The sequence below is a fragment of the Solanum tuberosum genome, unplaced genomic scaffold (assembly GCF_000226075.1).
Source record: "Solanum tuberosum cultivar DM 1-3 516 R44 unplaced genomic scaffold, SolTub_3.0 scf00032, whole genome shotgun sequence".
Classification (NCBI taxonomy): domain Eukaryota; kingdom Viridiplantae; phylum Streptophyta; class Magnoliopsida; order Solanales; family Solanaceae; genus Solanum; species Solanum tuberosum.
In genome coordinates, this window is record NW_006238958.1 from 2428479 (window position 1) to 2453883 (window position 25405).

General features: G+C 33.8%; 3 protein-coding genes across 3 annotated transcripts; all 3 read right to left on the reverse strand.

Annotated features, from left to right (window-relative positions):
* Positions 1-6216: 6216 nt before the first annotated feature.
* Positions 6217-10507, reverse strand: LOC102584029 (SWI/SNF complex subunit SWI3B). Its single transcript, XM_006342117.2, has 6 exons — positions 10153-10507; positions 9597-10021; positions 8907-9278; positions 7604-7742; positions 6740-6846; positions 6217-6635 (listed from the first exon to the last, which is right to left on the reverse strand). The coding sequence occupies exons 1-6, from the start codon at positions 10415-10417 to the stop codon at positions 6444-6446; spliced, it is 1500 nt and encodes a 499-aa protein (XP_006342179.1). The 5' UTR covers positions 10418-10507; the 3' UTR covers positions 6217-6443.
* Positions 10508-11622: 1115 nt separating this feature from the next.
* LOC102584346 (RNA-binding protein 38) lies at positions 11623-17940 on the reverse strand. Its single transcript, XM_006342118.2, has 8 exons — positions 16779-17940; positions 16337-16460; positions 14845-14974; positions 14265-14301; positions 13894-14131; positions 13461-13569; positions 13256-13351; positions 11623-12294 (listed from the first exon to the last, which is right to left on the reverse strand). Exons 1-6 carry the CDS (start codon positions 17013-17015, stop codon positions 13472-13474), a joined length of 864 nt encoding a protein of 287 aa, XP_006342180.1. The 5' UTR covers positions 17016-17940; the 3' UTR covers positions 11623-12294; positions 13256-13351; positions 13461-13471.
* Positions 17941-18311: 371 nt separating this feature from the next.
* On the reverse strand, positions 18312-22503 carry LOC102577831 (cinnamoyl-CoA reductase 2). The gene is made up of 6 exons (XM_006342119.2): positions 22299-22503; positions 21981-22150; positions 21035-21220; positions 20613-20775; positions 19162-19351; positions 18312-18701 (listed from the first exon to the last, which is right to left on the reverse strand). Exons 1-6 carry the CDS (start codon positions 22420-22422, stop codon positions 18569-18571), a joined length of 966 nt encoding a protein of 321 aa, XP_006342181.1. The 5' UTR covers positions 22423-22503; the 3' UTR covers positions 18312-18568.
* Positions 22504-25405: the final 2902 nt, after the last annotated feature.

The following is a 25405-nucleotide window of genomic DNA, read 5'->3' on the forward strand; positions in this document are numbered from 1 at the left end:
AATTTTTTTTTTCACAAGGAGTTATTCTAAATTATCAGATTCTATATTTATTTTTTTTATCTTTTTCATATACAAAAAAATAGAAAAAGTTATGTTTAATCGCTACATAAAAACATCACTCAGTTTTAACAAGACAATTATATCATCAAACATATATTATGATAAATTATGTAAAAGATAAAAATGATAGATATGAAGATATTTTTAATCATTCATTATATATTTACAATTATTATCAGATTCTATATTTATTTTTTTTATCTTTTTCATATACAAAAAAATAGAAAAAGTTATGTTTAATCGCTACATAAAAACATCACTCAATTTTAACAACACAATTATATCATCAAACATATATTATGATAAATTATGTAAAAGATAAAAATGATTAGATCTCAAGATATTTTTAATCATTCAATATATATTTACAATTCTTTAGATATGTAATAATGTCAAATCATTTAATTTCTGTTGAAATGGTTTTAAAACCTACTACAATTTACTTTTTTTTTCTTATAACAATCGATTATTGAAAAAGTTGTTCAAAAGTTTAGAAAGATAATTTATGCCCGCGCAAAGCGCGGGTAAATTACCTAGTTAAGATATATAATAGACCAATCAAAGTCTATTTATTACCAAATATATGTCAGAATTTCGGGAAGTTATTTATTTATTAGGTGCTAATATAAATACTTAATTAAATTTTAGTAATAAAAATATATGTATTTATCGGTTTTGCATAAATAAGTAAATCTTTTTATACGCACCAAAAATCAATGAAAGTGAAGGTAAGGTTATAATTATTCTATTATAGGATTTTGAATCTATTCTAAATTCGTTAGTAAATAAATGGTAAAGGTAAGCCTATAATTGTTCTACTATAAAATCTTGAGTCAATTCTAAAATCTTTAGCATGTAAATAATAAAGATAATTTTTTTAAAAAAAATACTAGTAAAGCGAAACTAATATAATTGTTTTGCTATAAAAATTTTAGATTCAAACCAAATTTAATTTTATGTAACATATTGTATCTTGAAGTTATATTAAAGCCATCAAACATACTTTTCTTATATTTCTACTCTCTTAGTTTTTCATTTATTTTCTTAGCAAGAAGTGAGTTTTTCAATTTGAATAGTTGTTGATTCATTAATCTAATGGTCTATTTGTAATGAACAAAGTTCTTTGGCTTCTTTTGAACTAAACAAAATTTTAAATATTCTTTTCATCATATATCTATCTATATTATATTAAAAGCATAAATATCTTTTAAAATGTTGAATAAAGTTTATACACTCCAATAAAATTTCTACAATAGATAAAACTACAATTTACAATATTGATTCCTAAAATATATGAAAAAAATCGTGATAAAATAAGATTTTTGAAAAATTTAAGACTCCTACAATATATGATAAATAGAAAATATATGGTAAGAAGTGTACGTAAAAATTAAGAGTTTCTAATATATATATATATATATGCGAAGAACTGCTACAATAATATGTATCACTTTTAGTGCATATGGTGTTGTTGAAACAGATTGACGTGACGAACAAAATTTGTTCACTGAAATCGATATGAAAAAGGAAATTAAAAGGAATGAAAACACCAATCTATTTATTAATCAGAAGAAATGGATACATGAAGCTAGAAAATGCATTTTAAAAAAAACAATATCCTTCACAAAGGTATTGCATTATGAGTTTCCACTATTAGAAAAACACAACAAAATGTAAACTACAAGCTCTGACAGAGGGGAATATAAAATGTAAGACATGAAACATAATTCCTGAATACAAAATATATATGATTCCTCTGAATGCTTATCATAACTTATAAATTGTACTAGATTGGTGATGAGCAACTAATTAATTAAGAGAATTTATCGTTCTTGTATCACCTCCTCGATCTCCAATAATGATTTGTCCAGCTAGCATTGATATGATGATGACGACTAGGATTCCTCTGAAGTAACAATCCTAACAGTAACCTAAAAAAAAGGAGTTAACGACAACAGCTAGCACTACAATAATCCACATTGTTAAGGATACAAATTAATTAAATGCAGGCGAACCTGAACTGGTGATGCAGCAGTTAGTGCACCCGCCACACGACCTTTAAAAGATATTCCATAATCTGTTGCTAAAGATATGTATAATCTACCTGTCACGCGGAGCTGACCTTCAACTTCATCGGACTTGAAGGAACCAGATAGAGACACTATATTATAAAGTCCCTAAGGCAAATAATATATAATAATAGAGGTAATCAATTCAATGCATTTTTGTATTCGGAAGAGTAAATTAAAACAAATGCATTTGGAAGAATTAATTAATTAAACCTCATGTGTTTCAATCTCTGTTGGTCTTCTAGTAATTATCACTTTGGCTATTTTGCCGGTTGCAGACAGTATGTTAACAGACTTTGGTCCATCCTTAGCAAGGGAAACGATTTTTTCAGCCACATCCTGAAAAAAACAGATTGTAGTAAAATGACGTACGTAAATTAATAGTATCTGAAAATTCATTACCTCTCCAGTTTCGACAACGATAACATGTTGGGTAGCCACACGATGAATGACTTGTTCAAGATTGTTTTTTATTGAACTTTCGCTCTTGTCAGTCTGTGACAAGTCACCAGCAGCAGCATCTAGGTCTTTTTTGCTTGGAATTTCGCTCTTGGACAACCCGTCATTGGCAGCGGTTGTCAGTGGGGGAGCAGCAACATCTAGGTCATTCTGTGATAATTCAGCAGAACCCTCTGGCAGTGGGGGATCAGTAGCAGCATTTAGGTCGAGTTTGGTTGGACTCTGTGTCTTATCATTTTGTGACAACTCAACATCTAGTAGTGAGGGAGTAGCAGCATCCAAGTCCAGTTTAGTTGGACTTTCTGTCTTATCATCAGCATTGGGCAATGTAGAAAACATTGATTTGGTTAGAATTGATGCATCAACAAGGTAGGTATAGGTGTGATCCTCAGTGTCGAATATCGGCAAGGAATGAGGAATTGGCTCCTCGAAGAAGTCATAAATCGGATTATCAATCACCGGATTCGAAAGTATCCATTTCCTACTCCAATCCTCAGATGCTGATGTGGACATTTTTAGGTCTTACCTACAAGTTGTCAATTTACAAGCTTAATAAATTTTAAATCTACAATCAAATTAAATAAACTTATGAAGGAAACAAAATCTTTCTATCTTAAGTGATAATTTACAAATTTGTTTAGATTAAACATTCAAAAATCCTCTTCTTTTTTTCTTATAGAAAAGCATAAAAAGATCTATATAAATAGATAGAACATAAGAAAATAGAAGGAAAACATAAGAGAAAAAACTATAATTTTTTGTTTAAATCCCATAACTAAAAAATTACAAGAAGATCGAGTAAAATTTGTTTAATCTTTTTTTAGCATAAGATAGAAACGATCAAAAATCATCTATTTTTCTCTTATAAAAAAACATTAATTAAAAGATCTATATAAATAGAACATAAGAAAACAAGATTAAAAAGATTATTTTTTCTTACTGAAAATAGTGAAGAACCGGAAGATAGCATACAAAGACTGAGAAAGTCCTTGAAAAGATTAGAAGAGAAAATTTGTTTTATTGGTATAGAATGAACAAATGAACTGAGTATTTATAATTAGAAAAATGTCAAATATTTTGAAAAGTCATTTATTATTTGCATAAAATGAGATTACTTAATATATATATATATATATCTATTAGTTCGGCATAAATGAGTAAGTATACACACCAAAAATCAATGGAAGTGAAGGTAAGGTTATAATTATTCTACAACAAAACATTGGATAGAATTGAAATTTTTGGAATGCATACTAAGGAAATAGATTTATAGTATAAAGAATTAATGATGTGGCATAATTGTTTGGTCAAAGATTCATTAGTATAAAGAATTAATGATGTGGCATAATTGTTTGGTCAAAGATTCATTAGTATAAAGAATTAATGATGTGGCATAATTGTTTGGTCAAAGATTCATTAGTATAAAGAATTAATGATGTGGCATAATTGTTTGGTCAAAGATTCATTAGTATAAAGAATTAATGATGTGGCATAATTGTTTGGTCAAAGATTCATTAGTATAAAGAATTAATGATGTGGCATAATTGTTTGGTCAAAGATTCATTAGTATAAAGAATTAATGATGTGGCATAATTGTTTGGTCAAAGATTCATTAGTATAAAGAATTAATGATGTGGCATAATTGTTTGGTCAAAGATTCATTAGTATAAAGAATTAATGATGTGGCATAATTGTTTGGTCAAAGATTCATTAGTATAAAGAATTAATGATGTGGCATAATTGTTTGGTCAAAGATTCATTAGTATAAAGAATTAATGATGTGGCATAATTGTTTGGTCAAAGATTCATTAGTATAAAGAATTAATGATGTGGCATAATTGTTTGGTCAAAGATTCATTAGTATAAAGAATTAATGATGTGGCATAATTGTTTGGTCAAAGATTCATTAGTATAAAGAATTAATGATGTGGCATAATTGTTTGGTCAAAGATTCATTAGTATAAAGAATTAATGATGTGGCATAATTGTTTGGTCAAAGATTCATTAGTATAAAGAATTAATGATGTGGCATAATTGTTTGGTCAAAGATTCATTAGTATAAAGAATTAATGATGTGGCATAATTGTTTGGTCAAAGATTCATTAGTATAAAGAATTAATGATGTGGCATAATTGTTTGGTCAAAGATTCATTAGTATAAAGAATTAATGATGTGGCATAATTGTTTGGTCAAAGATTCATTCTTTTTGGTTCTTTTCACTATATATATATATTTTTTCATTCAATTCTCTATAATTTAGATGGCGTGATATATCATAAAGTCAACAAACATATTTTTCTTTTATTTCATTCAATCCTCTTGGTTTTTCCTTCTTCTTTTTTTTCATCAAGAACTGAATTTTTACATTTAAATAAATTGATTAATTAATCTTATGGTCTGTTTGTAATGAACAAAATTCTTTGGCTTTTTTTTTTTTTAATTAATAAAAAATTTCAAATTTTCTACCAATTTATGCCCTTAGAAATGTTGATGGAACTTTTTACTCTTTATTAAAAGAAACTGCAATAGATAAATAGTAATTTACTACTAATTTTCTTAATTATTATTTGTTATGTTTATAATATTAATTTCTAAAATATATGAAAATTGTGATAAAATAAGAACTTATAAATCATGAAAAAACTAATTATAAAAACAATTTCCAATTATAAGAACTTCATTGAAATTACTTGTAGCAGACTTGTTTAATTTTCCTGAACAACTTATAAAAACAATTTTCAATAACAGTTGAGTCCAATTAGGTCGACTATTTTATTATAGAAAAACAAAATATAAGTTTTCTTAAAATGAATAGTTTAGAAGTACTCCGTAACTCCTGTCGAAGTCAAAAACAAAAACAAAAGGAGTAAAAGACCTATCTATATAACTTGCAAGTCTTAGAGCGTATATTGATATGATTTTGTTGCAGAATATGAAAATATATATATGGTGGGTTTAAAATGAAAGAAAAACAACTTAAAAGGATTTAACGAGGCGAGAAGAAATTAACTAGTAGTTACAATGTTAGGAGAGGTGGTTGTGCAGTGACATGCTAGAAAATATATGTAAATTTGTGAGGAGAAAATGAGACTCAAAACCTCTGACCAGCATGAAGTTACATTCTGGTGGTGCAAGGAATCACATAGTACACCTCTACTTGTTACATTCTGGCTTAATTTGTTGAGTATATATATAATTCTATTCTCCGCCAATGTCAAATTAACAAACAAGTTGCATTTATGAGAAGTGACACATGCTTATTTTACCAAAGTTTGGTCCAACTCTAATACAATAGTATGTTGTTCCAGAATGTAAATTTCTGAGGAGAAAATCTGGCAACAATGTGCAGAACCGTGGTGGTCAAGTAAAAGCATGGATACCACTCACTTAGCAACTGGTGGAGTGTCAGTCTCAGTTCCATCCCACACAAGAAGCATCTTCTTGCACCAAAACTACTTTTGTAGCGATTTATCTTATTCATTTGGAAATGTTAGAGAAGAGCCTTTCTACTTCTTTGGTCAACATATTTGTGATGTGAGCAACCTTTCTATTGTCTATTGGGGGAATTTAGAGTTTTCAAAACCACATCAACTCTCTTTTTACTGCAATGCCATAACCCTTAAACGCATGCCAACAAGGAACTGGAAATAAAGGTATTGCAGTTACAGTTTCCATTAAACACAATAAAAATGTAAATTACAAGTTCTAATACAACATGTAAGTCGGGAAATATAGGAGGGAGAGCACAGGGGTTAGAAGCCAAATAAATTCCTTCTGCTATATGATTCCTCTGAATTTGCTACTGCTTAATATTTGACAAATAACTAAGAGACCAGATTATGCCAAAGGGATTTGTCATTCTGTCTTAACATCTATCACCTCCTCCCTAATGGTTTCTCCAGCTTTTGGAGCACCAGATTTATTTACTAGTAAAGTAAGTTGATCAATGAAGATCAGGTTCTTAAGTTGTATAAGCTGTTGCCACTCCTTTTCCATCTGTAAATCACGTTCCTCAAAATGAGCAATGCTGTCCTCAATTTCCTTTGTCTGAGAAAGGAAACATGTACAAAGATCACAAAATTGATTAGCACTGATGACCTCATCAAAAGAATCATGGAATATTTACCACTCAATTTCATGTAAGAGCATACCTCAATTGCCACATCAGAGACGGCTCTCTCCAGGTCCAGTGCCTCCTTCTCAAACTGAACCATGGCTTCAACAAGAGGTCTTTCGAGTTTATCCTTGCCATCCGATTCTGCATAGTATAAGACCGTGTCATTTAAAGAAGGAAGTCACTGTTGTAAAGTTGGAAAATGAATATCTCATCATCCTTCTCACTATTTTATTTTATCATAGTTCCCCGAAGAGCTGCTTCATTTGCCAACAATTCTGCTATGAGGGAGCTTTGCAATTAGAGAAAGTTTGCTAAAAGGCCAATGGAGATTCAAGTACCAAGTGAAAAATCCATAAACCAGTCTTTTTGGTAGGTACTGTTTGGGGTGAAGCCCAAATAAAAAAGACCAAAAAAAAAAGGGAAGAGGGGGGTGGGGGGGAGTAAAACGAGATTAGAACACTCGAAATTGGAATACCAAAAGCCCCTCTTATCTTGGTCTTGTTATCGATGAAGTTCTCATGTAGTCTAATCACTCTTAAGTTAATTGAGTATTAAGGTCATTAATGCCCGCCAATCCTGTTGGAACAAAGAGGCTAGAAAAAAATTTCAGAAGACATCCTTGTACGTGAAACAAGGATGTCAATAAACATGGCCCTTAGCATTTTACATTCCAAAAGTTGTTGTCAGACACTCCCAGAAAGAATGCAGCCAAGAAGGCACATTAGTTAACATTGCAAATGTGCTAATACTACTGCACAAACCAAGAGACAAGAGTTGCATCAGATTTCACTTTAAACAAACTCCTTTCTTAAGAAACTGACACCCCATATGTCTAAAGTTTGCAGTAATAAGGATTTCTCTGTCGAAACCACAACAAATAATAAGTGGTGACTGATACCTTGCCTCTCCGCACCACAGAGTAGAGATGCTGGACTCCCTGTTGTTATTCCTTCATCAATCTCAGACAAAGCTGTAACAGCGGCATGTGCTGCTAATTCTGTAACCTCTTTTCCTGCAAGAGCAGAGAGGAAAGCAGCCTGCAGCAAGATTCAAAAACAAGAGTAATCAATTGAGATCTGACTTGACTAATACTAAAGACCTAATTAATCAACTTGTCCACTTCAAGAAATCAGCAGCCCAAAAGACTCTTAGTCATAAGGAAGAAGAATGGCCCTAGATCTATATAAACATATCAAAGTAAGATGAGAAGCGAAGTTTCCTTGATCGTGTAGAAATTGGAATTGCTTCAGCAGGACGTCCCTAGATCTACGTAAATAATTCAAAGTCAGATGAGAAACGAAGTTCCCTTGATCGTGTAGAAATTGGAATTTCTTCAGCAACTACATTGATCTTGCAAAGAATCCAAGGGAATATTTGATCCACAAGCACTTAACTGATGTCCAGTTCCTTTTTGATATTCATGGTCCACGATACTATATAGAACATGTATATCTAATGCAGTGTTGTGAAAAGCGACAAAAAGTGCGCTTAAAGCGCGAAGCGAGGTGCAAGCACAGCGCTTTTATGCTATGAAGCTAGGCGCTGTTGAAAAAGTGAGTGCTTCAGTAGGCGAAACGAGAAGCACGATGAAAGCAAAGGCAACAAAAAACTCTTTTTTAAAATTTCTGTAAGTTTTTTTTTTTTTTTAATTTCTGTAAATATACTTGGGCAACATCTTTCCAATTATTTTCCCTCCTTGGTTGACTGTCGCAACTGCTGCTACACTCTGCAGGTTAGTTCTCTTCTTCTCTTTGGTTGACTGATGCTCTGTTTTTTTCTTTTTTTTTTGTTTTTGCCGGCTGCTGCCCTGTTCTGTCTCTATATTTTTTTTTCATAGTTTTTTTGTTGTTCTTATACTGAGTTACTCTTTTATTTTTTCTTGTAGTAAGTTGTATTTTCTTATTCAATGTCACAATGAAGAATAGGAGTTTGATCCTTTGTGATTTGTATTTGCTTTATATGTTATGACTTATGAGGATTATTGACAATCTATTTACTTTTTAATCTAAGAATATGTTACCTCTATCCAGTTATTTAATATTTTTTATTTTTATACTAAATACCGCTTTATTTGAAAGAAGTGTGCGCTTCGCTTCACGCTTCTGTGAAGCGAGCCCTCGTCGATTTTTCAGCTTCTCGCTTCCTAAAATACTGATCTAACGTCCTAAAACATCCATGTAATAAGAAATGTGACTGAGTACCTGAGCTATAATTGGGTTGCTTGTATCAGCAAAGGGTGTGAGGCGCCTTCTCTTGGACTGAAGATACATAGTTTCAGACCTGGATTCACTATCCACTTCTGCAGATTCAGGAGGGCCCATAAACTGCTCACCGAAAGGAAGCTTTACAAATCTAGCCACACATTCCTTCGTGCTTCTGCCACCAACATGCTCAGCAACCTTCTTCCAATCATCGCCATAATGCATAAGAGCTTCTAAAAGGTGCAAAGTCTCTTTGTCAGTCCAATCTGTCTTAACTTCCTCACTAATCTCAACTCGCCGAAGCTCTGAATTATTCACGCCGACTCTATTATCATTACTAACATAGCATCTTGCACAAAGAGTCAAATCATACTGCATTTAAACAAACAAAAATTGAAGTAAACTCATCTTCGACAATAGCAACAAGCCCTACCAACACCTCAAGTAAATTGCCATTTAGGATTAAGCAAAAAAAAAAAAAAAAGAGAGCTTTTTAAATAGAAACCATGAGCTATGAAAAGTATGAAGCTATAGACTGAGATGTGAGAGCTAAAGTAAGCATAATCAACTGAGGAGAAGTTAAAAGATTCAAACTTGATTCAAAAGGTTGTTAGATACCAATTAATCCTTCTAACTTACGAATAAACAAGATAAACCAAACACTCTAAAGTAGAAGACTGTTGCAATCACCTTATCAGAAGCGAAACACGCAATCCTGCAAACTGTTTTGCAGAGATTGCAGATTCTTTTCTTGGGGAGAGTAAAATCAGTGGACGTTCCATTAGCGTCGGCATTTTGCGGAGCTGAGGCAGACGTTGACTTAGACTCTTTTTCTTCCCACTTGATCAGAGACTTGGAAGAGTTAGCAGTGTAATTAATCAAACCCCATGTCTCTGAGAAATCGAAAACCCTACGAATTGAGCCCACGTCTCCAACAATGGTCTTGCGAGCCTCAGTAAAGGTTATCTTTTTAGTGGGGTTATCTCTGAATCTACGAATAATAGTATTCCTATAGTATTTGTATGTCTTAGGGTTCTTAGAAGGCGACCTTCCATCAAAAAATTCAGGAAGAAAGCGAACCTCACATTCATGAATGCTATTCCATGAAAACCAACCTAAAAGAAGAACACCCAAACATCAATTAATCAAGTGACTATACGAATCATCTATACCCATTCCACCCCAAAAATACAGAAAAATGAGAAGCAAATTTTAAAAGAAAAGCTGAAAAGTAGATGGGACTTACGGGAATAACTGGGAATATAGATGAAATCGGGTTCAGTAATTCGGGAGGAGATAGTGGTGGGAGTGACGTCTTTGGGATCGGTGACTGAAGGGGTGGTTGGGTTTGGGGACGATTCGAGTTGTTGGGGACGCTTTAGTGGCAAAACTGCCGTTTGAGGTTGCTGCGGCTGCGTCTGTGGTTGCGATGGTGTTTGAGACGGTGGCGGAGAGGTAGTTTGAGGGTCAGATTTAGCTGCCGGTGACTTGATTTCGCCGGATTCCGGCATGTTGAAGCTTTAGATTTAGAATTTAGACAAGTGTCGTCTCAGGGCATTTGGGAGATGAAACGCACAACCGTTCTATCAACAGAATTATAAGGTTTTATACAAAGGGCCGCTTTAAATTTTATTTTGACCAATAGTTTTTTTTTTTTTTTTCTCAATAATTAATACGGTAAATGGGTTTGCTTGTGTCTTTTATAATAAAAAAAACACATTTAATTCACTTGTGCATATATTAATTGGTTTCATCTTCTAAATTACAACTCAAACCTCCTATTAATTATTACGTAATTTAATGAAGTAAAATATATGTTAATTAATTATGGTTAAGTAAAATGAACTATAAATTTAAACACATGGCATGCATGTATTGGCTTGATGTAAACACCTGATGCGGCCATTTAAATAATCTCTCAATTATTTAATGGATTAATGAGTTTTTAATAATTAAAATTTGTCAGGTTATCGATTCGATTTTGGTTTTTAATATAAAGTTATTAGATAATTTGGTAACCCATTAATTTACTACTTAAAACTATAGTAATTTGCTACTTTACCCCTATATAAATAATTAAATATAATTTTGGTACCTTACTTGTTACTGTATTTGCCCTTACCTTGCTTTTGTTACTACATTTGCCCTTTAGTCTTCGATTCACATTTCATAGTGACTTTGAGTTTACAACTTCATATTATACAAAACGTCAAAATCTAAAATAAGAACTCTATGTGTTGCGCTTATATTGTTCTTTTCATGTTAGTTATTATTGTTTTTATTTTATGAGTGTTTTGTAAAATTACATTATTGTCTTGTCGCATCAATTTATTGGAAAAGTCATATATTTCATTTTCTTATTTGTTAAACCAAAAATCAAACTGTTAAGAACGAAAATTGATTAAAAAAAATTATATCTTACTGGTTTGACGTATTTAAAAATCAATAAACTAAACTGATAATATATAAAATCGGATCAACTGATTGATACCTCTAAACATTTCTTCAGAATAATACCTTCTATGAAGATGTGAATTTATTTGCAGTCCTTAAGAAAGACAACTAATATAACCTAAATCACTAAACTATCCTTTATTTCTATTTAAGAAATAAGCAAATATCAAATTTGATTGACACTTGAATCATGAAACAACAACACTAGATTTGAATAGGAAAAGAAACACCAAACACAAATTTGAGACATTGACATGGTTGATGTGTTAATCCATGTAATATTCAACAGAATTGGGAAAAGGGGAATATAAACTTGAGAGGATTATTGCATTCTTGTATTCAGTAGCAAAGTCTGCTGTGAGTTTCTTCTTCTTGTACCAAACAGGATGAAGACAAATAAATGATGCAACACTGATTTGCACCCAAAATGTTCCAAATTATGGTCATGTCACACCAACCTTGGTGATAATAACTTGTGAACCTGAAGCTTCTTGCTTCAAGAATCATCAATAAAACATCCAAATTACAGAATGAATCTGAACTTTAAGACTAAAGCTTGTTTGTTTTTTATGCACAAGACTTGAGAATACTTTTAAACACGGTGCATGATGCACCAGCACGCAAGACGGTGACTATCTACACACCCAAAAGCATATTCTGGGAGTTTTTAACTATAACTGAATCATAGATTGATTCTGATATGAATTTTTTACAAAGTTTATTGCTACAAGGAGGGAGCCAGAAACCTATTCCAGAATCCCTCCAATGCATGATGACACTGACTCTCTGCCAGTTATCCTGACACCAGCAGAATGCAAGGGCCTAGATACATGATGTTGAAGGAAGTGCAATCCGCAACTTCCATGTTTCCTCACTCAATCATCAGGAGCGACTCAGACATTGAGCTCTCATGGTGGGTATGACTTTTTACAACCTGCATCAAGGCAAATGACGTTAAGACTACAAATAGTAGAAAAGGTTTGATAGCTTTCTAATATGTGATATCTAGGATAAGGATAACCTTGCTGCAGTCCATATATCTTCCATAATCTACATACACTACTTACTTTTAGTTTCTTTTTCCTTTTTTTAAAGGGCTGCATATCAAATTAGTAGATTATTTCAGAGTTTCATTAATTCTCCTCAGCAGCTTCAATTCATATTGATGACATGCAAATGGCACTAAAACAGGACTGCTTACCACATAAAGGACCTTTAAACAAGTTCAAATACTTAATGCAAATATAAGCTGGCACCAAATGAAAAAAGTAATTGAACTAATCATGAAAGAGACTACTTCTTTGAACGCCATTAGAGATTGTTAAAATCACTACGATAAGAAGATACGACATTGACTACTATTAAACACTTCAAAAATCAAATGTGCTAGCAAGATAAAGACAACAACGAGAAAGAACTACCAAATATCTGTCATCTCCTTCTGATGTGTAATTATACCTGCCAGACACAGTAGGTTGCAAAAAACATTTTTCGAGGAAGATCATCATCAAGAATTTACTGAAAATTGAAAACCATCTTTGGGAGTTCTTGTAACACAACAGGTAACATGTTAGCCCAAACCCAGTATTCTTAATCAGGCAAAGAAGGTCCCCGCCAAGAAAGAGGCCCTATAATGATGCTTTCTTTTTTCTTTTTGGATAAGTGAAGCCATATAATGATTTTAACATACGGTCATTTGCATAGAGAAGATACCTGCTTTCTGTTTTGGTCCTCATATTACCTCATAAATGCAATTGAACTTAACCACCACCACCACACACACACACACAAAAAAAAAAAAAAAAGAATAATCGATAAAGATGCAGAAGGGGGTAGGGAAGCACCGACAAACTCAAGGGAAACAAAAGAGGTTAAAACAAAGCCAAATCTAGTACCTCTAGAATGCAAAGTGAATAATTTGCAAGGCTAGATTAAAAGCCTGCCTCTCAAGTAGCAATACTGCTGCTGTTAGTCCTGCTGCAATCTAGTACCTAAAGGTCAAAAGTAGAACACAAGCATCAACAGAGAAATTGTGGTTGCAACTTGCAGAAGCAAATATGTCGCGGCTATTTCATCAGTCGGGTCTGAATTACCACTTACCTTGATAAATCTCACCCTGCATTTTGGTCAGAACCGCTACCTTGCATAAATTGAGGAGAATGAGTAGGTAGTATAAACTGTGTCTGTGGTGTAACAGGCGCTCCGACACCTAAAAATAAAAAAACAGTTGCACTATGATACTGCCAACTTCATACTTGCAATCTTATGCAAGACTTGGAACTGAGGCTACAGAAATAGATGAGGTTCCAGCATGTTTTCTAGATGTCATACAGCAACAACATACCCAGTCCCACAAGTGGGGTCTGGGGTAGGTGGGGTATACGCAGCCCCTTACCCCTATCTTTGTGGGAGGCTGTTTTTTTCTAGATGTCAGACATCTTGAAAAATTTGGAATGCAGATTAATGTCAACGATAATATGATATGCAAGGCTACCATGCATGCATATATAAGACACAAATAAAAGAGATCTGCCTGTTTGGTATGGTGCTTGAATAGTTGGAATGGATGAAGCTGTCATTGCATTGACACCGGGCCCACCAAACTGAAGAATCTGATGTCCTGGCATTGCATAACCCTGCAATGTCGTATAACTGTGACTTCCAGGAACAGCCTGACTTAGCTGGCCGTAAGGATACATTGTTGCGTTAACAGTTCCAGGTACACCATATATAGGAAGGTACTGTTGACCTCCATAAGGATTGTAAACACCCTATCGGATAAAATTACAGTATGCATCAAAAATGAGTCCTCATAGTCAAAACAAAAGGACACTTGAACCTTTTTACTGCAGCAAAAAGAAAGGGATGTATTGTAATGTCTCCATTTTATGCAGTGCTACTAACCTGAGGGTAAACGTAATCCGCACCATATGTCGCATACCTGCATTAGTAATACAGAGGTAATTGTATCTTCTAAAAGTTGTGCTTTTAAATGCAATACACACAAATACGGTACGTGATAAAATGTACAAACAAATGACTGATTGACATGAAGTCCTAAGGTCTATCAATTAAATTAACTATTTTTAAAGTAAATTCAGCAAATTAAGTAACATGGTTCTCTCTCAGTGAATAGGATGAATTTTTTCCTGTTTCTCAGTAAAAAGAGAGAAACTACTTGTTCGGCATGCAAATAAGAAACTCATGAAATTCAATAATGAACGGACTCAAGTTTGGGCCTCCCACAAACTTATAATCCTAAATGAAACGACAATTCAAGAATCAATAGCAAAAATTAGGAGACAGTATGCTCCAACGTTAATTAATTGAACCTTCCTTTCTCCTTGTTACTGGATGTTTGCCTCTATGATTCTACTGTAACCCATAAATGAATCAGTGCTTGCATAGTCTATAAATAGTCATTTTTCTTCCAAATTTATATGTAGATTGTGGAGAGTAAGCATGCCTGTGACACACAGCTTACCCATAAGGAGAATACATCAAGCCTTGTTGGTAGCCATAAGAAACCGGTTGCTGGTAGCCAAAACTTCCAGCATAAGCACCCCGAGCAGCGGGTAGCCCTGCTGGAAATGGAGTCGATGACCTCAGACGTCCTGTACCAAATAAAGTGGAAGTAAGCTAATGCACTTCAAAGAACGAGCATCCTTTTTCTTTTCAGTTCTTTCCCTTTTATCAGGGTAGGATGTGCCCTGAAAAGGTATAAAATGGTTAGGTGTCATTATTTTAAGCTGAACATCTGAGATCTCAGTCAAACACATAACCAGCCATGAATTGATATTTGCAGGATCCTTCGAAAAGGAGGTGATCCTTATAGATGTTTTTACAACAATTCTCAGGCAGCTTTACAATTTTTCATATAAAAGGGCCTGTAAAAGAACTTTGCAGCTTCTAGTTTCAAAGATTATCAATGCGTTAGAGAGAAGCCAAGGAAACAGCTCTCACATTGATTATGCAAAAGGTCACATAAGTAATTGATTAGGTGTGCTAGCAATGTATTCTTTTCCACACAATCAAATTTGGAGAAGTCGAAGAGAAAATCTCCGCCATCCACCAAGAAGGTACATGGTATAGGGCCAAGCAAAAAGGTCGTCAAAACATACTGCACCTGTTATGTTACAAAAAAAACAGCCATGCAAACAAGGAAATTATTGAAGGGGCAAAGATCATTGTGTCACTTTGTGATGAGGGATGAATTCTTGTAAGTTCAGGAGAAAAGACTAGAGAGTGTTCTGAAGCACAGTTATTGATTACATGCACTTCATGATGTTCAGTCGTCTGATCGAGGAGACCTATTCACATCATTTTATTTCTCATTTTAAACCATGTACCACAATCTCTTAAAGATAAAATTATACAAAATCCCCAAAAAACAGACATGTCTAATGCATTGTCTACTTCAGTTTGATGAGAGATTATCACAATCCAGAACTTCTACTCTATTTTCCAGATCTTAGCATCTTATTACTCCTCGTACTGTCGTCATTCCACCACTGTGTATCAATCCTAAAGCTTATCTTCTCAAATTATTTTTACTTGTAACAACTTAAATGCACTTTCTTACCTTTCTCCCTCAATTTTCCATTTCACCATCTCAATAATATCTCCACTGGTGGGAGGTGGCAAGTATCCCGTGGAATTAGTCAAGGTGCGCGAAAGCTAGCCCGGACACCACGGTCATCAAAAAAAAAAATCTCCACCAATGATAGTTCATAGCTTAAGATGGATCATACATTGTCTTGTATTAGCTGGGAGTGCATGCAAATGTGCACAAATTAAAAGCAATCTACAAGCTTAATACAATTGAAAGAGAAGGGAGAACAAGCCATCCAGCAACACTTCATATAATATAGAGCTCATCAGACGCCCAAGATATGCAAAAGTAACTAGATGGTCCAACACTATTATTATTGTTATAGAAATATAACAGAGCATTCAACCAAAATAAGCTACAATACCAAATTGCACAGAAGGCCGAGGTCGCCCTAACGAAGCCAAATTACAATTTGCCCGTCTCCCATCGATAATTGGAGCAGGATCAGCACATGCCCTCCTTGTAGACTCAGGGTCCCGGAAAGTCACCTAAACCCTCCAAAAAAATACCATGCGGAAATTATGTCATTCAGTTATCCAAATTCCTAGATGCAGCTTAGTAGCTAAGTAAAAGACAGACAATTTAAATGGTTTAGCCAGAAGTGACCGACAATAGACAGTGCAAATAAGGGATGTTATATCACCAAGCTGTAAAAAAATGGGAGATTAAGATGGAATTTCAAAAAAGAACCATTTTTGATCCGTAAAATGAAAAGAAAACAAAAGATAGGAAAAAAGCTGTATCCTTTTCAAATTCAGTAAACAAGTAGTACTGTAAAACATTGAAGGCAATTGAAGGACACTCACAAAGCCATAGCCTTTGGATCGGCCAGTATTTTTATCAGTGATGACAACAGCCTCGAGGATTTCACCAAACTGCTCAAAGAATCGTCTGAGGGTGTCACTCTGAGTTTCCCAAGCAAGACCTCCAACAAAGACCTTAGTGAAGGTGGTGTCCCCAAAAGGAGAATTAAAGAATGGAACTCCACTACCAGCAGCAGAGGAACCTGGACCCTGAGCTGGTGGCTGCTGTTGATACGCCATAACCCACTACCCAATTTAATTAAGAAGATACAGGAGAACTAAGTAGACCAGAAAACAGAAGCTATCCACGTTATACTAAAGTTGATCCAGTGAAAACCCCACCTCTTATAAACAGAAAACCCCCTACAAATGGCAGAAAAGATGGTACATGTATATACAAAACAAGAAAAGGGTGTTTGCGGAGAGAGCTATAGAGCAGCAGGAGCAGGAAGAGGAAGAGCGGAACACAAAGGATCAAGAGAAAAAAAAAAGAAGGAAACCCTAGAACTGAGGGTGGAAAAAAAGAGAGGAGTAGGTCAAAAGGCAGAAGGGGGTCAAGGTGGGGTTTTGGAGAGGAGGGGGTGTTGTGGATCAGCTGTACAAGAGAGCAGAGTAAGAAGAAGCAGAAGAGGGGGTGGGTGGGGTAAAAAGGTGAAGAAACTGGGTCATGATGATACAAGAAAAGAGAGAGAAAAAGTTATGAAAAAAACAGAGGGTAATAAGCATTCATGGTGGATCCTAAGAAGTGGAACAGTAAAAAAAGAAAGGATTTTGAAGAATTGGAATTGGTGAGAAATGATGGAGAGAGAGAAAAACAGAGCATAGTAGAAGAGGTATAGAAGGAGAAGCCAGTGACTCAATCATCATCGTTTTTAATTACACTGTCAAAAGAAAAAACATCTCCTTAACGGCTTTATACTCTCTTTTTTAGCATGGCAGTGGCAGGTCAGCTTTGGGCAGCTGGCCATCTTCTTCAACGAATTTTTTTAAAAATCCGACTTAAATTCATCTGATAAGTAAGCACATACATAGCTTCTTTTGAAGGTGTCTACATCATTATTTTGTAAATTGAAATGTAAAACTGACATAGTGGATACAAGTTGATTATTACTCCGCAAAAAGCTCATTTCATACTCTGATGGTCCTACTTTGTGTTCCTCCAATTTGTCATTCTTTTTCACTTTATTAGCCCCAATTTTTGTGATTTTCATTCCAACACTTCCCTACCTGCCCCCTTCTTATATAGTATGCCAACTGTAGCAATTTATAATTTGAATCTTTAAATTTCAATGTATAGTGTCACTTAAATGAACAGTTGTTCAATAGTGGAGTAATGTTTACTACAACTTCAGAATTTGCTTGTTCTCTGTCGCACAACAGAAATGTGTGCTTATAGTACCTATTCTCTAGGGAAGGTTCTTCAATTTGTCGTGATTTTCAGTTTCTTGGCAATAGCTAGTCCAAATGTTCTGTTCATATCGAAAATGTCCAAAAGCTCACCAATTTAAGTAACTATAGACAAATTCGCCAAGCACCTTCACTAGAAACACCAGCTACTAAAGATACATTCTCATAAGCTCTAGGAATAGAAATACAAGGTTGTACTTGAATAAGTTGAGAGCAATCTGTACCCCCAACTGAGAGCAAAATAAAACAACTAAATAGAACTCAAAAGGGGTATAGTGTAACCTCCTTATTCCAGACTATGTATTATAGGTAATAGTTTGCAAGTGTATGAACTTGAAAGACATGCAGAGCAATTATTTAGTACAAAGTATTACAACAAGCAAACTTCAATCCAGAAAGCCCTTTTGTTTGTAACTTTCAACTGCATCAACTAGAGTTTCCTCCAGTGGCCTATATTGCCAACCCAACTTCTGCAACTTCTCTGAACTAAAACTTGTATCCTCCATCATATCGGTAAAACTGTAAAATAAAAAATACATTTAGGACAACAGGTTTAGATATACGAGCAACTTCTATGCACAAGTGTAAGAGCGCAGTCCACTAGTGATATTGTCCGATTTGAGCCTAGGCCTACACAGATTAAAATGTTTCACTAGGGTCTAAGGGTTTTTCCAGCATTTCTCTGGGTAACGCATTTTAAAGTTGTGTGGTCCTAGACCCAAAGTGGACAATATCACTAGTGGGCAAGGTAACACAAGGATATTTATGAATATACTTAATCAAATAGACCAAGTTCACTACACAGCTTTTTGTAATTTCTTAACCAGACACACTGGAAATAAGAAATGAAATACCCATAAGAGAAGTCCCAATTTCCTTAAGCTGCTTTTTTTTTTCCTGCAACTCTTAAACTAGACACAGGAAATAGGACACTAGATTCCCAATAAAGAAGCATAAAGTGGAAAGGAGAGAAATTCACCATTTAGGATAGTAGTAGTTGGGATAGTGTTTCTTCAGCATAGCAACTAAATCTTCTGATTTCACAGTATGAGCTGCACACAAGTATCTACCTTCAGCTTCAGGTCTCTCATACACTAGCAGTAAGGCTTCAGCTACATCACGTACGTCTACCAAAAACCGTTTCTTGTTTTCCAGCTCTTCGTATCCTTCTGTATCAACAACACAAAGAGAAGAAATGGCATCAGTCACTTCAAGCAAAAAAAGTATACATAAAAAGCACAGAAACAACACATGAAACCTTTAGCATAAAAAAATGCAAAGCAACTCAGATGATACAAAAATAAGTAGATATAATTACTTAAGTGCTTGTGCTCCTTTTAGGTAATAAATCTCGAGGTGAATGGAGAAAGAGCAAATACCTTGTTCTCACTGAAATAGAAAAAGTTTGTTTATTTCAGCAAATGTTCTATATTCCTAGACTCTGAACCAGTTATTTATAATATCCATGACTAATAGGTCAACTCGTTCTACACAGAAATTAACATTTACTACCATTAAACATGAAGCTTAGTACGTAGCTCTTGGTGCACAGTAGCTAGGAGGTCATTTATCTAACAAGGCAATACACTCGAGAATCCATAGCAAAAGCGATGCTTGAAACACTAGAGTAGAAGGATGACCAAAAAAACACCTGAGAAATGCTTCTAACCAGCACTATAACAAACTGGCCTACTAAGCTTTACCAAATGACCTATACAGCACATAACTTAAATTACAATGTCTCTCTGTCATATCAAATAATTGTGCAAGTAATTTAAAATAGAGGGGCTTTAGGCAGTTGTCCAAAGCATCTAAGGGTATAAAGTGAATGTATACATAAGGAAGAACTCACTAACTAGTGCACTGAATTTGAAATAATAAATTTAACCAAATGTTATGGACAAAAAGTCTTTAGCTGCCACTAACCAACATATTAAGCATGAAAAACTACAATAGACCTAAACTCAGTGTCTCATATGAGCCAAAAAGCTGCACACCGATTCAGGATTTCAGGTTAGTCCACCTACATGGACAAACAATATTCTAGAAATTTCCTCTTGCAGCTTAGCTAATATGCCTCAAAGATAACTAGACATCACTGTTTATGCTTTCAATGATCTCTTGCTTATAGTCAACCACCAAGTAACTTGGATAACTAAAAGTCATATATGACAAAACTTTGTTATAGTTACACATATATATCAACCTAGCACTTTAAAGCATAGGTAAAGAATTTAACAAAACACAAAACTGCATGCTAAATGTATGAACAACAGTCCGTGCTCTCAAGGAAAAACAATTAAGAAGCTTGTGGGAAAAGTGAATTCTGATTACTCCCCAATGAGCAACTCACGCAAGCAGAAATGTAGAAGTAGAAGAAATGATGCAGAAACATTAAAACAGTGAAGTATAACTATGGTTTCTTGGTACCTTTCAGCAGCTTAATGAGAGCCAAGCTACTTGCATTTGTTGTCTTCTGTAACATTGGCCCTACAACAAGTGCTGGGAGCACAGTTACCATATCAAGTCCACTTTTCTTTGCATATGACCAAGCTTCTTTCTCAGCCATTGTTTTAGAAAAACAGTACCAGTTCTGCATGCATTTGGAACCACAAAATGCAATCAGATAGGAAGCTGCTCTAGCAAACTAAGCATTCAAGAGTCAAATGCAAATTCTTCTTACAATAACTAAGCCAATCAAACAGGACACAGCTCAAGTAAATTAAGTATTCAAGATACAGATCATATATTATTTTACCAACACTTAAGTATCATATGTAAGAAACATGACTAATAATCTTAAATGTACACAGAAGTCAAATTCGCAAACTCGCATCGTTAAAAGAAGCTACATTAGTTGCTTTGCAGTATTCACTGTCCGACCAACAAGTCTCGTCCTTCACTTGGCCCTTCGGCCAGTTGGGGTCCAAGGAAGCAGCAGCAACAGAAGACACAAACACAACCCTCCTGATGTTTTCTTCAGAGCATGCCTTCAGAACATTAAGTGTGCCGTTCACTGCAGGCTCAACAAGTTCTACCTGCAATCAAGACATTGAACATATGAAGAATTTTACTTTCTTTTTTTCTTTGGTGCAGAACTAGAGCAATAGTTGTTTTGAAAGCAACCTAGAAATGTTGATCACTATACAATTGTCTCCTGGATGCACCAGATTTCCCAATGTCTTAGGTTCTCCAATAGGGAAGCTCCATAGAAGTGTCTCTTATTGCAAGTATTAATCACCGTGAAAAGATCTTTTTGAACATTACATCATATAAAATCCCAATATAAACTCACTATCCTGTCCTTCATTTTGTAGAAAGACACCTCTAAGTGCTTTCAACAACTAATAACATGTGCTAAGATCACTATTCTAGACTGCTCATAAAGATTCCACTAATGTCTGGAGATTTACAAACTGAAACCACAGGATGTGATTAATATCAACGAAGTGAAGAAGCTGATAATATCTAAACTACAGGACATGTATGGTGTCAGGGCCAACTTGTGTGCACTTCGACTCTTCCACCGGGTACCTTCTACCTCCCACTAGCAGTCTAGAACCCATACCAGGTAATTCTGCACCAAGGTTTAACTATATGGAGAAAATCACCAAAGTATTTTTGTAACTACTGAGATTTGAATCCTGGTGCAAGGTTTGCATCCACTTCATTGACCACTAGACAAACCGTCACAACCTTGAATTCATTGGCTTGTGCCGGTTTATTAGTTTACTTTGTTTTAGATATTTAGAGATCCTAGCTTTGTCAATAATTTAATAGGTGGTAGCAGATTCATACCTCGGGATTTGGTACAGAGCCCGAAGGAACTGGACAAGCAACATGAAATACTCCATTGCATCCTTTGATGGCTCCAGCAAGCGAGTTGGGATCTAGCAAGTCTGCCTTGAAGAGCTTAAGGTTGTCAGCAGCTTTATCAAGGTTCTTCAAATGAGCATACTTGTCATCAGCTGCAAATTAAATGGAATTGAGATTGATTTCTTAGGGATCTTCAATTCCATTGAAATAAAGGTCTAAAATTAGTACTCCTAGTTTGAAAACAAAGAAGAAGAAGAACAAAAACAGAGTGTTTTTAGATATTAAAAAGGGAAAACTTACAAGGATCTCTGACGGTGCCATGAACAATGTAGTCTTTAGAAAGGAGAAGCTTCACTAGCGATGAAGCCACGTATCCACCTGCGCCAGTTACACACACTCTGGATTTCTCCGCCATCAACGCCATGCCTCTGCGATTGTAATTTCTTCTTTTGTTTTCTCGTCTTTACTCCAAATAGCTCATCCGGAATATTCACACTAAACGGTGGACTACTTCTAAAATAGTATCTTAATTATTAATGTTCAATTTTAATTCTCATCTTTTATTTTATTTTATTTTAGTTAAATTATAAGAATTTTGATGAACATTTTAAAATGTATTTTTCATCATATTGATATACAGAAAATTTTCAATTTATAGTAATTTTTTGTATAGTTTTTGAATATCTATATTTTTTGTTTAAAATATCAAATTAATCTAATTTAATTTAACTTTAAAATTAGTCACATTGACTTTCAAAAAGCACAATATGACAATTAAAAGTGGACGGAGTAAGTATTTTTATAGATTTAATCCTTTAATTTATTCAAAACTTATCAAATTTGATCTTTTAATTATATGCTTATTTTTAGTCCCTTAATTAGAATATATATTTATTGATTGTAATCCTTTAAATATTCAAAGTCAGTTAGAGTCATGATTTATCGCTAATGAATTATTGATTTAGCAATTTTGATTTTTTTTTGTTATCGGCTTATTGGTTCTTAACAATTTGAGGATTTTTTTTTCTAATGGTTTAACCGATAACCCGATAATAAATTAAATAATTATATATATACCATTTTGTATATAAAGTCCTTGACTTAGAGTTTCGTTTCATACTTTTATTTCTGGTCGTCTCAAACTCTTGGTTTATTCAACAATGTAAAAGTGTTTGCTTTTGAGCAAGATGCAATTTGTGAACTCATTTGCATGGTCCATTTGGTTTGTCACCTTGTTTCTAAGAGATTTTCAATAAAAGAAATTGTGTCAAATCTTAACGATTAAAACCGATAACCAAAGCGATAACAATCAATAAATAATAAATCAATATATTATTGTCTCTATAATTGTTTTGGCATGTCTACAAACAGTCAAACCGATAAAAGGAGTGTCATTGGTTGAAGTAAAAATGGCTCTATAATGTTCATATCTTAATGGCTCTATAATGGTTTAGCATATCTACAAACAGTCAAACCAATTGAAGGAGTGTCAATGGTTGAAGTAAAAATGGCTCTAAAATGTCAAGATTCAAAATAAAATTAATGAAAAAAGAAAATATAAATCCTGATTTTATTCAATAGAGGATAAAATAAAACATATTATTATTACTAATGACTAAGAGGGTGTTTAGATTGGCTTAAAAGTTGGTCAAATCTACTTTTAGGTCAGTTTTTTACTTCTGAAAGTGTTTGACAAATATGAAAAATAACTTAAAATAAGTTAGGAAGTGTTTGGTAAGGTAAAAAATGACTTAAAATAAGTCAAAAATTAAAAGTAGTTTCCCCCCTCCTTTTTATTTTTTACTTAAAATCATTTCAGTTTGACTTATTATTTTTGACTTAAAAACTACCTTTTTTAAGCCAATCCAAACGGGCTCTAACTATAACAATCACTCTTAACCATTACAATCATCAATACATCAACACCATAATTATTGTAAAATATTTTAATGATATAGTATTAATTAATTAGCTCGAGTTAGAACTTAAACCAAAATGCTTTACATCTAAAGATTTTTCATATAAACTCGTATTAGCTGTTACTTTCTTCAAAACTAATTACAAAATTATCTTACATAGTTGTAGCGACTCATATAGGAGTCTTGTTGGTGATTTTCAATATGTTACATTTATTTGTCCAACAATTATATTCCTTGTTAATATTCAAGTAAATTCACATTTTATTGTGGTGAAATATATATATATAGTGTACCATGCAACTGTACATTCACTCTCAGCAACAGCATGTTAAACAAAACCAAACATATCATAATAAAATGGTGTTAAAATTTAGATGCTCGAATTATAGTTCATCTTTATACACACATAATAAAACATTCTTATAAAATAATTATATCTATGTACTTTAATTATATAGTACATCACTTACTTGAATTGGAACTGTTTGGATAACTATATCTAAGGTTATCAAGAAAGAGTTGCAGATAATTTCACTTTACTTAAACATACATGTAGATATATAGGAGATCATAGACTCCCAATAATATGGGAAACAGAGAAGATAACACTCCTAATGGGATAAGGATTATGTGAAGTAGTCTATTCCAAGCATGACGAATATATGAATTTAATTGATAACTGTGGGATAACCATAACAGGAATTTATAAGTACATGTTTAGCTTATTGGTGAATATTGCACGTTTTAAAAGAAGAATATGAATAGAATAGAATCAGATGTATGTAATTGTAAATTGCCATATTTGAACATCCAAAAGTAGTGAAATAAACCAAAAAAGTAGTTGATCAACAAGCACTTGTATCTGCTGAATCTGAAAATTACAACTCTGAATGTTGGGCCTTAGATAGTATGGAGAACCTACTAGGCTTAGGGTGAAAATTGAGTGTACGTCTCTGATTGAAGGGCGAAGCAAGTGCATGCATTCTTTACCTTTGCCTCCGCTAAACCTAATGTGTGAATTGGTGATTGCCCATTGCCGCATATTATAATGACCCGTGGCAACGGCCTTCTTGTGTAGTTTACAACCGAATGAACCTGGATGAGTTGAAGGCGAACATATACAATATTGTCACGACGCTAGTTGCTATTCTCCACGGAAATTGAATGCGACTTGCTAATTATGGATGTGTCCATTAGAACTGGTGAGTTGTTCATTATTAGTTTACTAAAACAATGAAAAACTTATTTGCATGCCTCGCAACGTCTTTATATATTATATAGAGAGACTAGCCCATTAACTATATATCCTTTTCCGTGTAGGTTTACAAGTCACTCAAAACAATGTTTAATATGAAAATAGAATTCGCCATATACTACTATATATCAACAACGGTCAATTAACTTTTCTTTGTTTTATAGTCTAGAAGAATTATTTTTTCTTTCCATTTTGTGAGAAACTTTATTACAATATTGGTTGTGTCATTTATT